Genomic DNA, 15,017 nt, shown 5'->3' with positions numbered 1-15,017 from the left:
CTCTCTCTCTCTCTCTCTCTCTCTCTCTCTCTCTCTCTCTCTCTCTCTCTCTCTGCTGGGCTGTCATGATGTCAATGATGGTAATGCAGGCAGAACTTTGAGATTTTGTCGTTTCATGTTTTTGTTTTTCAACATGGCCAAGGTGTTGTCCACTCTCTGTTTATGTCAACTCTTGTCATACAAAGAAAAGCCATATAAACAGTAAGAGGCACAATAAACTACTTTTGTGAGATTACTGGGCTTTTTTATTTATTCTATTGTTTTGCAAAAAAAACGTCTGGTATGACCAGAAATGTCACTCAAACAAGGAAAACATTAAGCACACAGTCCCTTAACACTGTAAAGTCGTAGTTTACAGTGAATTGAACCATGCATTACCAAATATATCAGTAGAGGGAGCTCTTGCACCGTTACTGCAGGGCGCACTGCTTCGAGCAGTGTTCACCCTGCATGGAAGAGGAGAGCATGGTCTGCTAGGTCATGGAGCGCTGTGAGTGCAGAGGCTAATAATTCACTGCCTCCTGCTGAACAAGGACATCAGATAAAGGTCCACTCTGAAGATTTGTTCTCTGTGCGGTTGGAGGTAGTGAAAAGTCCTATAGTTTTGTCTCTCTGATAGATTTACTTTTTAACTTCTAAACCACTCTGTCTGTCAGGATTTATTTATTGAATTTTAGAAAGGTGGACAACTGAACAGAAAGAAATAGTGCACCTTTTGAAAGATGTACACCACAACAATGAATCAGATATAATTAATGTATCTCAATATTAGATACATTACATGAAACATATCCGATATAAGCAGCCGATTAATTGGTCGTTCATTCTCTGATTTCAGCTTCTCAAATATTATTATGAGTACGATTGTTATTATTATTGGTGTTTCAGACTAAACCATTAATCCAAGAAATATCTGGCAGATGCATTGCTAATGAAGATAAACAGGTAGCAGAGTTCTTTCAGGGTGCTGCTTCCAGCTGAACAGTCAATACATGGTTCAACATGGTCTCAGATTTTATTGGACTCCTGCGATATTTGATCTTGTAGAAGCATCTTGGGTCCAAAACTGAATCTGGTTTGGTAATGACCTGTGAAATGTGAAAGGACATTGCGGCCTTAAACTCAACTCAAAGTCAACACATTTGTCAGAATACAATTGAAACAAGCAGATGAATAAAACAAGAATAACTTTAAAAAATTTTCAGATTCCCTACAAACGTCGCCAAAAGTCCCGAGTTATATTATTAGTACATCAACATCACTGATAAAACCAGCTCTCTTGACATCCTGATAAAGAACAGGAACCCTCTTTGTAAAGGGCTACCAACAGTAAACATCTCTCATGTTTCAGCGTACCAGTGTGGGATACTAATGTCTCACCTAGATTTTATTAATAGTTTGAGAGCGAGAGAGAATCAGAAGAGGGTGCTAAACAGAGATGAGATCCTATCAATTATATGATTACTTTAATTAACTATCATTAAAGACAGATCAATAACACCAGACTGGAATTAAAATAAGGCCCATACATTACACTATTTTACAAGGAACAATCAAATGGCCTCATATACTGAGCCCCTGGACGGTGTTGCCATGGGAACCTATCGAAGCGTTTGGGTGTGCTTGGGGGAATTTAAAAGAGCCGGGGCAGGATTTCAATATACTCATCCTTCCACATCAGTGGTGCTGGATTAACTAATTACTTGAGTTACGAAGGCTTATTGACTGGAAATAGGAAAAAGAGATGGAAATGTGTAAAAAAAAGGCCCCGGGGAGAAAAAGGTATAACTGTACAATGAATTAATAAAGGGGAGAAATCTCCCTTGTAATATTCTTGCAGCCTCAGGACATCAATTATTCATAAAAAAATTGTAAAGAATCCATAAAAGTAGGTCATGAGTGAGGCATACGGAAAAAATTAATCTGAATATTTAAACACAGAGAGAGAGAGCACATCCAACGAGTTTGCTCTGAACATGAGCAAACTGCAGGGATAATGGATCAGGAGAGGCTGGCTCCTCAGAGAGTGATCGGGAGGATAAAGCTCATTGAACCCAAGTGCTCTGGCACCAGTAGGAGGAAGGGGCACAGGGTGTGATAAAGTCAGAGAGTGGAGGTGCATGTGACCTGGGTTTGATGTGATAAAAATAAACTGTGGGGTCTTTCTGTAGACTTAAGCCATGTAGGCTACAATACTCAGAGGTGTATGTGTCATGCGCTGGATGCATGGAGTTGGAAGCTGGGTCACAATGTGAAACAGCACATCATTTACAGTGCGTCTCCCGCTTGGTTCAGAGCAGACAAAAAGGACAAGTTCGTCATTTGTGACATGCAGCAAATCCACTGAGGGTTGGGAATCAGTCAAGGGAAGAGAAGAGAGGTGAGGGGAAGGTGAGAAACGTTTTCAAGTGCAACAGCCATAAATGTAACACCTTCCACTGTGTGAGCAGAGAGGCAGGCGGGCGATCTTAAAGAAAGGGTAATGGAGAAAGTGATGAAGAAACGGGTAAAGGTATCTGTGACGAGAGTGAGAATGGAGGGTGTGCCAGCCGGGAGGAAGAAGGAATAAACAAGGCCAGGTAGAGGAAGGGGTGATTTGGGGAAGGGGAGCGAGAGCTGGGGAAGGCGGGTGTCGGGGTCATAAAAACTCGGAGATGTGTTCTGGCCTCTGGGTCTTCATATCTTTTACATTTCTAATTAAAAGAGATAAAGAGTGAGGGAGTCATCAATCCCACAGTGATTTCCCAGTTAAGGTTTTAGAGGGGGCTGTAAACTAGGCAGCCCAGCATCATTGATTTTATAATTAGCTATCGTCACCCCAGACTTAAGATGGAGGGAGTGTGGTAGAAGGAGCTTAGAGCTTAAAAGAGGGAGCAAGACACTGCCATAAGAGTGGGGAGGCACAAGGATGAAGATGATGAGGAGGTCAGGCCTGAGGGGAGGGTGCAGGAGAGCCAAAGGTGAGCGGAGCGAAAATCCAGCATGAAAAATTTGTGTGAAACAGGCAATGAGCCAAAGGGGGATAGGTTATATAGCTACGTGAAAAGAAATGACATAGTTAATTACCAGTGAAATGTCATGTGCGGATCAAAATATTGCTATGATCTTTGGCCAGAAAAAGACACATTAGATCCAATAATAGATACATAAACCATTTTATTACACAGAACCCCACCCAAACCCCCTTACATGACTGATAAGAATATACACGGCGGTGTACATGTGGGATAACCTTCACACACACAAAACTTCAAAACAAACCATAACCACTGGAGCTTTATTGCAACCGGAGACGGTGTCCTGACGAGGAGCACTCGTACTAGAGCTCTCAGTGGAACAACAAAAAACACAACATTCATAAGACATAAAGTCAGAATACAACCACAAACAAGGACTATGGAGAATACATGTGGTGTAGTGTGCTATCTTATGGGAAAGAATACCAGGCTCCTCAAAACATTCCCACCTCTATACAAGGAGAATCAACATGTACTACAACACCAGAACACCCAGTGACACAAGGTAACTGAGAGGTGACTACCTTCATAATCCTGGTCCTCCTGTTTGAACATTCAAATCAATTCCTTTCACCTTAAACACAACGTGCTGGAATCGTTCCCTTTCATTAGCACCGATATCTTGCAGCAATATAACTCTTATATCAAATCGTAATAGAGTCAAAGTGAGTATTTGAAAGCAGAATGTAAAAACATAAAGTGTAGATAAAATATATACGTAAACACAACACACCATGGTAATGATTAAGATAACAATGAAAGGACACGACTAACATAATAAGTATCCATATATCAACGTTTTCATCTAAAAACTCTTATATCGTAAAAAATAGGGTGCAAATACAGCAGATAAAATCAAGCATCAAAGTGTCGAGCACATTTTCTTAGCCAAGCATGGAAAATTTTGTCATACATTGCACAGACAGCTGTGTGAAAAACACCTCTTTAAAACTAAACCTGAATATAGTTTAATTGCAGCATAACTCAAGTTAATTATAAATAGAAAATCATGAAAAATGCATACAGTATTGATTAAAAGGTAGGCGGCTATTTTTATTAGGCAGTATATTGCCATAGGGCGCAGGGAAAATACCAACACCATGTCAATGCGTCAGGATCTATAAAGATGATTTTCTTTGACTCTTTTTAAAATTATTTTAGGCACAAATTTACAACTGCGTGAATGTGAGATTTCTGTACAATACAAACTGTAACAAACACTGAATATCCTAATGGCCAGCTAGTAAATCCAGGATCATTAAAAAGTAAAAACTATAGCTGATCTATAGTGTAAAGCGAATGAGCATTCATTTTATAATAATGATTATATGAAGGTACTGAAGTAGAAAGTTGCATCCGGCATCTATTTAATAGACTTTAAACACAATCTGTTCGATAAGCTTTCTTTTTTAAATGCTTGTTCCATCTTAGAGCATCTCTGCGTCACTAAATCTCTTTAACTGCATCCGCACGACAACAATCAAGTGCTCTTGCCAACAAGAAAGTGCATATCAAATCTTGCTTGTGAGTAAATGGAGGAAAAATATGATGTCATAGACCTAGATTACTGCAATATAATTCTAGCATGATGCTGTATCATTATTACTTTATGCTGCCGTGAATAGCGTTCAAAGCTGCTGTGGAGAATTTAATGCTGGAAGAGAGTTTTATCATGATTTCCAGGGAAGCCGGGGCTGCTCAAAACATCATAATTACAGTGCCTGTCATGAATCCTAATCGCAGATGTCATAAAAACGACATAACATCCATCGTTAAGCTCTCGACATTGCAATGATTCAACAGAAATAATTCCGCTACAACCTGCAAACTCTCAAAATGCCAGAGCCCGTGTCCGAAAGCACGCCACTTCAAACTGAAAGTCTTATGTCAGTCATAAACATAGTGTCGACCTGCCACCACAAGCATTATGTCATTCCTAACAACAAAACAGCTAGAGCAATAATAACACAACAGTTGGGGGGGGGGGGGGGAAACCAGGGTTCACGGCAGATATGATGTAAATTGCATATTAACATTTTGTCTGTGTAGTGAGTGAGCTGTATATGTGCTTGTTAGTGGAAGTAATGTGAAACCACATAAACTCCAAAAAAGTCCCCCCTTCTCCTCTTTCTTAATCGCTCGCCGTGGCTGGACGTCCACCGGTTACCATAGCGAGGTGTCGGCCAGATCACTGGAGGAGGAGACAAAGCAGAGTGTGCGTGTGTGAAAAACTGAAAGAAACACAGTCTGGTTGAAAGAGGCAGTTAGACTAAAGGAGCGGGTGAGTGGGAGAGAGAGGGCTTTAATGATGCTGAAAATTGGCCCGTGACTGCAGTACACCCCTCAGGTAAATCATTGCTACAGCTTGCTGTCAACTTATCTGTCCCCTTGTCCTCCCATCTCGCCCCTCCCACGCCCCAACTCTGTCTCACACATCGCATCCTGACTCAACTTCTTTTACGACCACATATTCAAAACTTCCATCTTCCAGTCATACTCGCCATGTCACCATAAATAACTGGTTGCATGTGTCCGTGTGCCTTAGCAAGCTTTGAATTCATCGTGTAAGCCTTTCTGTGTGAGACCCGGTGTGGAAACTCAGTACTCGGGTACTATGTTTGAGTACAATTACTTCATTCTTCCTTTTCGAGATAGTTTAGGATTTTACTTCTCTACATTTAAGAAAGAAATGTGATACTTTCAACTCCACTGTGTTTATCTAGCTGCTGTATTCACTAATTACTTTGCAGAGTAAGGTTGTACAAACAAATCAAGTGATGAGCTCATAAAACATGATGCATTGCTTGAGTTTAAAACCAGCCAGCATGGTAGGAAGAAACTTGTTGGCTTGTTTGACCTCAAAGAAATTTTTTATTTAATATGCAGCCAGCAATACAAAGCTGCATTTTTGAACATTAAATCTTCAACTGTGCTCGATTTGTTGTGATTGTCTTATCGTCACTTGCCAAACCCTCCATTAATCTAAACCAAATCCTACTATATATTTCACGGGAAGGCAAGTAGCATGTCCATGTATCCAGCCACATTAGAAAGCAGTAGTATTTGAAATAGTTATATCAGTAGCAACGTTAAATACTTCCATGTCTAACAGTGTGATAGACAGTGGTGGAGTAGGTACTGAGATCCTTTCCTTAAGTAAAAATACCACTTCAACAATATGAAATTACAAGTAACAGCACATAGACAACTGTAGACATCTATAACATGACAAGAGGCCCCAGAAAGACACTGCAGGACATTTTATGGAGTCCCCCTCCCTTGATATTTGAATGTTGTACTTGGCTGTGTGTGTGTGTGTGTGTGTGTGTGTGTGTGTGTACGTGTATTCTATGTATGAACATGTGAGGGGAGGTTGTACCTGAGAACAGTGTCCATGTGTTCAGGCAGCAAAAGTGCCGTTTCCTCTCCAGAGCTGTGCCTTCCACACTTAAGTGTATCAGATTCCTCCTCCTTAACATCAGAGAACAACACACACACACACACACACACACACACACACACACACACACATACACACACACACACACACACAGACACACACACAGACACACACAGCAGCAGCAGCCATTAAAGCCGAATAACTTGCAGACGAGCGGCCTAATTGCTTCTCGGAGATAATGTCTGTATCAAATGATCCACTGCCCGTGTTTAACTGGTGTGCACAGCTATCAGCATGACGACATTGCTAATTTTCTGTATCACATGCAATTAGACTATGGTGATGCTGAATGGCCGGGATAGCGCGTCTCACCGAATCAGAGCTGTGCGCCAGAGTGTCAGCGTCGGTCTGGTGTGGCGAGCAGAGCGGGGCTGGCTGGTTGATGACCACTGTGCTCCTCTCCATCTCCCTGGGGGAGGGAGGAGGGGTGGCAAGGATCAAGGAGTCCGGCTGGCCCTGCTCACACAGGCTGTAGTGTCCCAGAGGTCTTGGTGGACGGAGGGGCTGCAAAGCCTCTGGGTTCTCGTCCTCAGAGTCAGATAACACACTGCTGGGCCGATCTGCCGGACAGAAACATCGGCAAAGAAAAAAAGCGGTCACTTTTCTCCAGAGCACTGCTCCTGTCGCCCCCACAACATATGCTGTTCTGAGCAATATTTAGTGTCGCTGGTGAGTGATAATTAACTCTTTTATCGTTCACATCTGCGGGGCATACAGTTGATTAATGTGGGGCTCCATTCACCTGCATAGGCAATCGGAGCAGCGCTCCACTTGGCACTGACCACCGTTCCCATCTTCTGCTCCAGCTGACAGATGTACTCCATCAACTCCTGTAGTGGAAAATACAGCCGTCATATCACACACCAGGGCAGGACTTGCATCATGGCATCAGCAGCCATCACCCTCATAACTCTCATGATGTCCGACTTCTTCAAGCTAAAGCCACATAAAATATATTTACACACAAACACAACATTGATATTTCATAAATATCATCACTGTTCAATAAACATTTTAACATTTGTTTGATTTATGATGTGTCACAGATTGGCTGCTATGCTCCTATATGGCACATATTAAAATTAAGCTGGACACTGATTTTAAAAACAATGACTACTCTGCTAGTTGCAAGCAAACATGATGGTGGTTAGCCAACAAAAACACTTTAACAGCAGTAGCACTGCCCTGAAATCTACTGATTTATATTGCACTATAAACAATTTATATTGCACAATAACAGCTAAGAAGACAACAACAGACAGAAGATTCCCAACACCTGTGACACTTACAATCCCTGTATACTTGTGAATATGTTCCATCAGTAAGCTTGAGCATATGAATACATTATCTATAATAAAAAAATATTATTCATAGGTGCACTCAAGCTTGAGAGTGGTACAAATTGTAACCAAACTTGTACTAAATCTAAGGCTGATAATGACTGAATTACTGCAGTTGTGAGCCGATTAGGATAAAACAGTTACGGTTTACTTATTATTCCATACAAGCCACTCATTGGCCTTGGGATCAGCTGATAAGGACACAAAGTCAGGACCTGTGACACCCTATATGCAGTGAACATACACAACACAAGAACATACCATCTCAAAACAGTATATTTTTTCTCGTTTTTGGACAAACTTTCTGTCAGCATCGATTCAAGTTGCCATCTATGACTAATCACAATGTGTCTCTGACCTGTTTCTCTGCAAGTAGCTGCTCCTTCTCTTTTTGGGCAACCTTCAGGCTGGACTTTAGCTCCTGGAGCTCCCTGCGGGTTTCACTCAGCTGAACCTGCAGGCCAGATATCAGAAGCAACAAACAGTTACTGTGATTTCAGAATGACAATGTGTAGTATACAGAGTAAATCTCAGTCAAGCTGAAGGGATTGCTTGAGGTGTTTAAAAAAAAAAAAAAAGATTAGATGAAAAGATCGTTATACTCTCTTTTCTGTGTGGTAAATGTAGTTTTATTTACTGCAAACACACTGAAGTGTACTCGCAAAATGACCCTATGACAAGAAACACTGACTGCACTAAGTGCTTTGGAGTATTTCTCACCCGGTTGCAATCCTTTTCTCTCCCAAGCTCAACCTCCAGCTTCACTCTCTCCATCCTCTCTTCCTGCAGCCGCTCTTCCATCCTCTGCATCTCTGTGTTGAGTTTCTCAAGACGCTCATGATCCTTCTGTCAGGGTGATACACATACGGTACTCAGTATACAACACGTTCACCTTAGGTCACTAGACCATGTGTAAAAACCTGACTCAACGGTTTAGCTGCAGTGCCCAATAAGATAAACACATACAGTAGAAGAGCTATGGGAAAATGTCATCTTGAAGCCATCAGGTGTTGTTTTGAAACTTCATGACATCTAACTCAAAACTTCGGACGGTGATGGGACATTTGACCAAATACAGGTGTGTGTATATATATATATATATATATATATATATATATATATATATATAGGCTCTAGCACAGTACATTTTATAAATGCTCCACTTCAGATTCTGTGTTCTGCACGGCTACAGTACCTCAGCAGTGCGCTGCAGAATCTGCCTCTCCTGGGCCCAGCGGGCTCTTCCCTCTCTCATGACCAGACTGGAATCTGCAAGCTGAAGGGTGAGTTGGGCAGCCTGCAGACGAGCCTGATGCAGTTCTGCCTGACCGTGATCCCTCTGGGACACCATGGCACTTAGATCACTCTTCAAGCCCTCTGTGGCACGCTCGTTCAGGTTCAGACGCTCCCGCAGGCTCCGCATCTCCTTCAGTGTGGCCTCGTTCTCCGCCTGGCCATAAAGGGGCAATAAAGCGTGTCTTGGCGACATAATATCTGTAACTGCAGGTGAATTGCTACTTAATGCCAGTCTGGAAAAAAACTATTACTGAATTTGAGATGCCATGGTCATGTTTTAAGTCCATTCTAGCAAAGTTTTAGAATGTGCAGACATAGAACTCTTATTTAAAGTGAAGCATATCTATGAAGAAAATAGCTTAAACCACAAAGTAAAGGTATAAAAACAACAACCCAACTCCAGTAATTTCAACAGTGCGTTTGTCTCAAACAAACTCTGGTGACAGGTGCAAATACTTCTCCAGTTAAAGGAGGTGCTGAAATTAGAACACTTGGTGGTCACAGCACACATTTGGAGCCTAGCATGCAGATTTGCCTACTCTGCCTTTAACTATTCATTCCCACATTATTCTCAACCCTGCTTTCAATCCTGTCTCCTCTGATTTCAGAAGAGATGTCTGACCTCTTTCCTGTGGGCAGTAGTGAGTTTCTGGGTGAGGGTGGTGATGCTGTTTTGGAGCTGCAGGACACTTGTGTCTCTCTGGGCCAGTGAATTCCTCAAGAACTGGAACTCCTTAGACAGACTTCGGAGTTCACCTTCTGTCTGTTCCAGCTTTGTCTAAAAGAGAGTCACGATACAGACGGGAAAAGAGAGTGAGATGTGGAAGAAAACAACAACTGAGACACAGGTTTTTACTAAGATATACAGCATGTTCTGAATTATAATTACCTGCAGGCTCTTTCTGTCACTCTCCTCTTCTTTTCTCTGAGCTCCAGCTCTCTTTGCTCTTTCCTTCATCCTGCACACATAGTTGTAGTTACTGATGATCAAAAGTATTCATGAGACCCACATAAAACTAAGAGAGAGAAGAGAAAATAAAAAACAAAATGTCATACCTCTCCAACTCAGTCTCTCTTTCCACCGTTCTCTGAGTCAGGGTTTTGATATCCTCCTCCAGCTCTTTGATTCGCACTTCGCTCGCATCCAATAAAGCACTTTTCTCCTGGGCTAGTGATTCTCCAAAAGCCTGCTCCTCCTAACAGACCAGAGGCATTTCACATTTTTATGAGAATTTTTAATTTATCGTGACATAGGCTACCCATATAAAAATATATTACATTTACATTTTTAATATAACAACCCAAACATTTTATTGAATTACTGGAGAATTTTATATCACAGAAGAGAGGATATTGTTTGAGCAGAGACGTGCTTTTCATCACAGAATAGGGGGACAGATATGTACAAGTACGGAAATAACAGGCAAATTGGCCATCAAATGATCTTGGCCGTCATTTGCCTAGCTCTATACGCCACCTTCTGCTCCATCTCCATGTCCTCGATCTTCTCTCGACTCTGCTTCAGCTCTTCCTGCAGCCTGGCGATATCACTTTCTTGCCCTCTGCGTCTTCTGTCCCAGGCCTCCCTCGCCCTCTTGTACTCCTCCTGGTCTTTCTCCCTCTGCCTGTTTGCCGCCTCCTGCGCCTGCAGCAGCTCAGCTCGCTCTCGCAGACATTCCTGCAGTCGACCCTGACAAGAGACAGGTGGATGCAGGGAGCACACGGGGAATCACAGTTGTGTCTTTGTGTGTCGGCAGTAAACAACAGTATTGATTTCTGAGCATATTTTATCAGCACTCATTCATTTACAAAACTGATAACATACACTCCTTCACTACCGTACGTAGTAAATCTATACTGTTTTGTTATGTTCACCTGCAACAGTTCAGCTCTAGGCACTACCAGCAACATGTCTGTGCCTCCTTCCTCTCCATGGGGCTCCTCCTCAAAAGTCACCAGATCCTCAAGTGGCTTCGGAGCGCAGAAAGTGAATTGGGAGCTGCGGGAGAACACTTCCCCCTTTGCATCAATATATACAAACTCATAATCTTGGGAGCTGAGCTTGGGTAGGTAGGAGGCTAAAAGATAGTAGAAAAAAAGACGAGACATGTTAAAATCTATTTTCAGTGGAGAATAATTGTGTTTCAAAGTAACCCATTTCTTGTTTTTGAGCTCACTTCCCATCATACTGTGTTGAACAAGGTGGAAGCTAAGTGCACTATCGATAATTAGATCATTTAACTACCACTAATTTTGGAAGCGCTAATCACCTTTAAAAATTAGTATCTTTATGAAACAGCCTGACAGTATTTTGGTAGTGAGCATTTAGGGAGTTTACGCATTTATATGGCTTTAATATTGTAATGCATAAAACATTACATTTACAAAATGAAAATTCAACGTGCATTTGCAATAGATTATAGATTAGGGCTGCAATACAACTTCCCACCACCAGTGGCAGCACCCAGGTCGCTCTGCGCAGGTGAGCGAGAAAAAAATGGCGTTGCGCAGTTTGGCGCCATCGTTGATTTGAATGGCGTTCACACAGACGTTAGTCGGAATTTCGCGTGTACAAGCTGAGGTTTCGTTGCTTTACACCGGCCTGGAACAGCATGTTCCCATCCTGACACGTCGTCGAGAAGTCCAGCTTGCCTCGAGTGAGTTCCCATTTTCATTATTAGTCTGTAAAGAATTTAATGCGCACAGAATACCTGAGATGGCACACCAACAGTCCTCTATCAGGGACGAGTGGTGTTTGTGAAGGACTGCAAACATTTTGTCAGATGCGCTTGTTTGCGGTCATACTGGGATTAGCTTGGATGAGGATATCGAATGTCATCTCTGTTCAGTTGAGTGGTTGTTCCGGTACAAGTTCGCGCATGGCGTCGCAGTTATTGAAGCAGGTGAAACCGGTTCCCGTTAGCCTCAGCAGTAAAACGCGTCTTCCAGTGGCTCTACATTTGTCTTCCAGAACGAGTCAACCCGGCAGCCTGCATTTACAAGGCCCTGCTGTTTAGCTTGCTCCGTTAGGCACACCTAAGTGAAGCAAGGCCCTAATTAACGTTATTAATTAAACCTGTGTGTTTACTCTGCAATGGCATGTCAAAATTGCTGCTGTGAAAAGGGCCTATACTTTAATTGGCATGCTCCATCAAACTAACTACTCTTTAAACAACAACGTGTCGCAATTGAATTGTATGTCTAAGCAGGTTAAATATAGAAGTTACCTGTTCAGCAAAAAAAAAGAAAGAAGCAAGTATCCACGAGCTGTTAATGGTGCTTTGCATGCTCTCTGTCTCTGCACATTGGATCCCAAATGACACAATTAAGAGCCAATCATGGATTTGCCTTCCCAGGGGAATTAAGTTTACCCGCATTGGTGTGCTGCTAAATAAATGGTTTCTTGATTAGTTGTGCTATTAGCATAACCTTGCGAATGACTTTCAACCATAAGCCATATTTGTAATTCTCTGTCCTTTTTATCCCTCAACAGATCAGGCAGGAACTGATGATGCTATATAGGCCTCCTGCTTCCCACTCAGACCGCTGAGCAGCGAACCACAGCGCGGGACTTCTTCCAGCCCATAAAGTAAGCTAACCTAATATTATCCTTATCTCGCTCAGACTTCAGCGTCATGTTTAGAGTGATTTACGCTTCTGTTTCACAACACATGAACAGTAAAGTGGCCAGATGGAAAACCGACAGGGGGATACAGCAAAGTTTATGAGCTGTATTGTAACTTACAGCACCAGCTTTGATCACAGTGCAGGAAACCTTCTTTTTGAATCACTGCATTGCTGACGATAAGGAACCATCAGCAGTTTCTTTAGACTTCCCTCCCTCTGCTCTTCTTCAAATGAAGAATGACATTGTCAGTACGCCAAAGTTAGTGATAAATCACTCTAGTAGAGGTCAGTGCCACACCTGCTGCATGCGTGCCCCTCACACTGAATCAGGCTTATCAGTTGTCACTGTTTTGACTCGTCGTTGGAGCAGGCTTTGACAAAGGCTTTGTCTTTGTCATCCTCATTACTCAACCTCCTGCATCCTTAAGAAATTAATTGAAACCATAACAGAGACTCTACCTGTGTTAGAGACCAAGATGAGAGGGACATTTGGCTTCCGTATAGGATATTTCCCCCTTTACATCTGTGAAAATACTGGGTTTTTTTTTTACAATAGAAGTAACTTACATTTTCCTCCATTCAATACGCCAGTCGCTAGCCTGTTGTGTACAAGAGAGCAATTCAATTTACAGAAACATCAATCTCCCGCTGAAGGTTTTATGTGCAGATCTAAGCACCGTACCAGTATAGATTCTGGCTAACTATGGGAAATAAAATACAATTAGAAAACAAGGGCACGAATACCCTGGAAGTGCACACAGCAGTTGACATCTGTGCCCTCTTGATAGTCAGCCGGTGCCAGTGCCCAGACGAACGTGTGGTAGTCCTTCACTGACGACCATCCCACCTGAGGGAGGAAAAACGTGCCGTTGTTTTGCAGTTGATGCATGAACTCTTTATTCACATTGCGACAGCCGTCGGGTTAACAATACCTTGAAGAGCCCTATCCAGTCATTGCTGGCCCAGTTGTGCTGTGAGCTAAGTGTGTAGTGGCAGTCGACTCTGCTCTGAGGGAAGTAGCTGCTGCCCACGTTTCTGAACTCCACCCGCCAAGCCTTTTCCATGGCAACAGGCTATTCTGCGCCTACAGGGAGGGAAAAAAACCACAATGTTCAAACTTGATTCCGTGTTTTTCTAGTTTATTATTGAGTCCAATTTCCGGGTACAAACTGATATGCATGGTAAGATGAGCCAATTGTGTAATAGGCAAGGGGCGACCGCTCGAGAACAAACGAGACAGAGCCGACAGTCTGAGTATTTATTCAGTGTAAGAAGATATCCTGACTGAGGACACCAGAACTAAACCACAGTGACAGCATGGCCTTTGAGCAACATGACATATTACATGTTTGTCACTCGGGCTATTTCAGTCATTGCTATTGTACACCATCACGTGTAAGCATGCAGTACAAGGTGTATGTGGCGTCCGGCATGTATAGGGCTCAAATTCTACCCATAGATACACTTCCAGCCTGCAGTTAACACAACACATGGAGACATTATTTATTCATTTTGTACCATATTAGTATCATGTTTGTAACTAAAAGCCCCATTTTGCTTTGCAGTGTACATATACTGCAATTGTGAATTAACTGACTTTCCCATACTCTATATGTATCCCCTGTGGTACAGTCATGATCAAATACAAGTATCGGGGTGTGATGTTTTCTATTTTAGTAAAGCATCCTGCTAATCTTGGAAGAACCGTTTCTACTGTAAATATTGCAGAACCTTTTTCCGTCAAAAAACAGATCCGTGACTATACAGTAGCTTTCGGAGGGTTCACGTTACACAGCTCGAGGCTTGAGGCCCAACATTAGCACATGTCCAGAAAACATTGTGCCATACACGTCGATGCAAGTGCGAGAAGACAAACGTGTAAACAAAGCCACTGAAGCTATTTTGGACCTGTAGCCGACTCGTTAATTATCGTTGTCCAATTAATGAATGTGATGCGCGTGCAAGTCAGGCGAGACAATAACAGGCTTTGTTAACTATAAAAGACTGCGCACATTATCTCTCGAGCGTCTCGGGTATCTCGCTTACCTTTTATATCTCTTACTTCTCTGTAAACGGTCTAAAGGAGCTGTCTCTCTATCAGACACGGTAGTCGCAATGCGTGAGAAAGCATCAAAACACGATTCAGACGCGCTTTCCTCCTCGGACTCAGTAGCTCCGCTAACCCGAAACAATAACAAGAAAACAAAGCAAAACACAAGCATGACAGCTTCACTTCAACCGCGGCATTGTGGGAGCTGTCGTTCGCCACGTCGATGA

At 42.4% G+C, this 15,017-nt stretch overlaps 1 protein-coding gene across 2 annotated transcripts; it reads right to left on the bottom strand.

The window, feature by feature from the left end:
- Positions 1-3,138: 3,138 nt before the first annotated feature.
- calcoco1a (calcium binding and coiled-coil domain 1a) lies at positions 3,139-14,973 on the bottom strand. Of its 2 annotated transcripts, XM_031845576.1 has the most exons (15): positions 14,787-14,973; positions 13,673-13,824; positions 13,485-13,587; positions 10,989-11,191; positions 10,591-10,803; positions 10,170-10,309; positions 10,003-10,072; positions 9,736-9,891; positions 9,013-9,267; positions 8,538-8,663; positions 8,176-8,271; positions 7,220-7,307; positions 6,790-7,037; positions 6,397-6,488; positions 3,139-5,208 (listed from the first exon to the last, which is right to left on the bottom strand). In XM_031845576.1, the coding sequence occupies exons 2-15, from the start codon at positions 13,802-13,804 to the stop codon at positions 5,181-5,183; spliced, it is 1,950 nt and encodes a 649-aa protein (XP_031701436.1). In that variant the 5' UTR covers positions 13,805-13,824; positions 14,787-14,973; the 3' UTR covers positions 3,139-5,180. The 2 variants fall into 2 exon arrangements, with proteins under 2 accessions (XP_031701436.1, XP_031701437.1); XM_031845577.1 differs by lacking the exons at positions 13,485-13,587; positions 13,673-13,824; positions 14,787-14,973 and adding an exon at positions 11,825-13,455.
- Between the last annotated feature and the right edge of the window lie 44 nt (positions 14,974-15,017).

Source organism: Anarrhichthys ocellatus, unplaced genomic scaffold, assembly GCF_004355925.1.
Source record: "Anarrhichthys ocellatus isolate YVR2014 unplaced genomic scaffold, GSC_Weel_1.0 scaffold5, whole genome shotgun sequence".
Classification (NCBI taxonomy): domain Eukaryota; kingdom Metazoa; phylum Chordata; class Actinopteri; order Perciformes; family Anarhichadidae; genus Anarrhichthys; species Anarrhichthys ocellatus.
The sequence above is the reverse complement of the archived record's forward strand: the minus strand, read 5'-3'. Positions and strand labels throughout refer to the sequence as shown.

What these genes read in the sequence shown, in the direction of transcription:
- calcoco1a (XM_031845576.1), bottom strand. Translation starts at nt 13,804, where the DNA reads ATGGAAAAGGCTTGGCGGGTGGAGTTCAGAAACGTGGGCAGCAGCTAC. An exon ending in CTAGAGCTGAACTGTTGCAG is followed by an intron (nt 10,804 to 10,988) that starts GTGAACATAACA and finishes GTCTCTTGTCAG; the next exon opens with GGTCGACTGCAGGAATGTCT. An exon ending in AGCTACTTGCAGAGAAACAG is followed by an intron (nt 7,308 to 8,175) that starts GTCAGAGACACA and finishes TTTCCACTACAG; the next exon opens with GAGTTGATGGAGTACATCTG.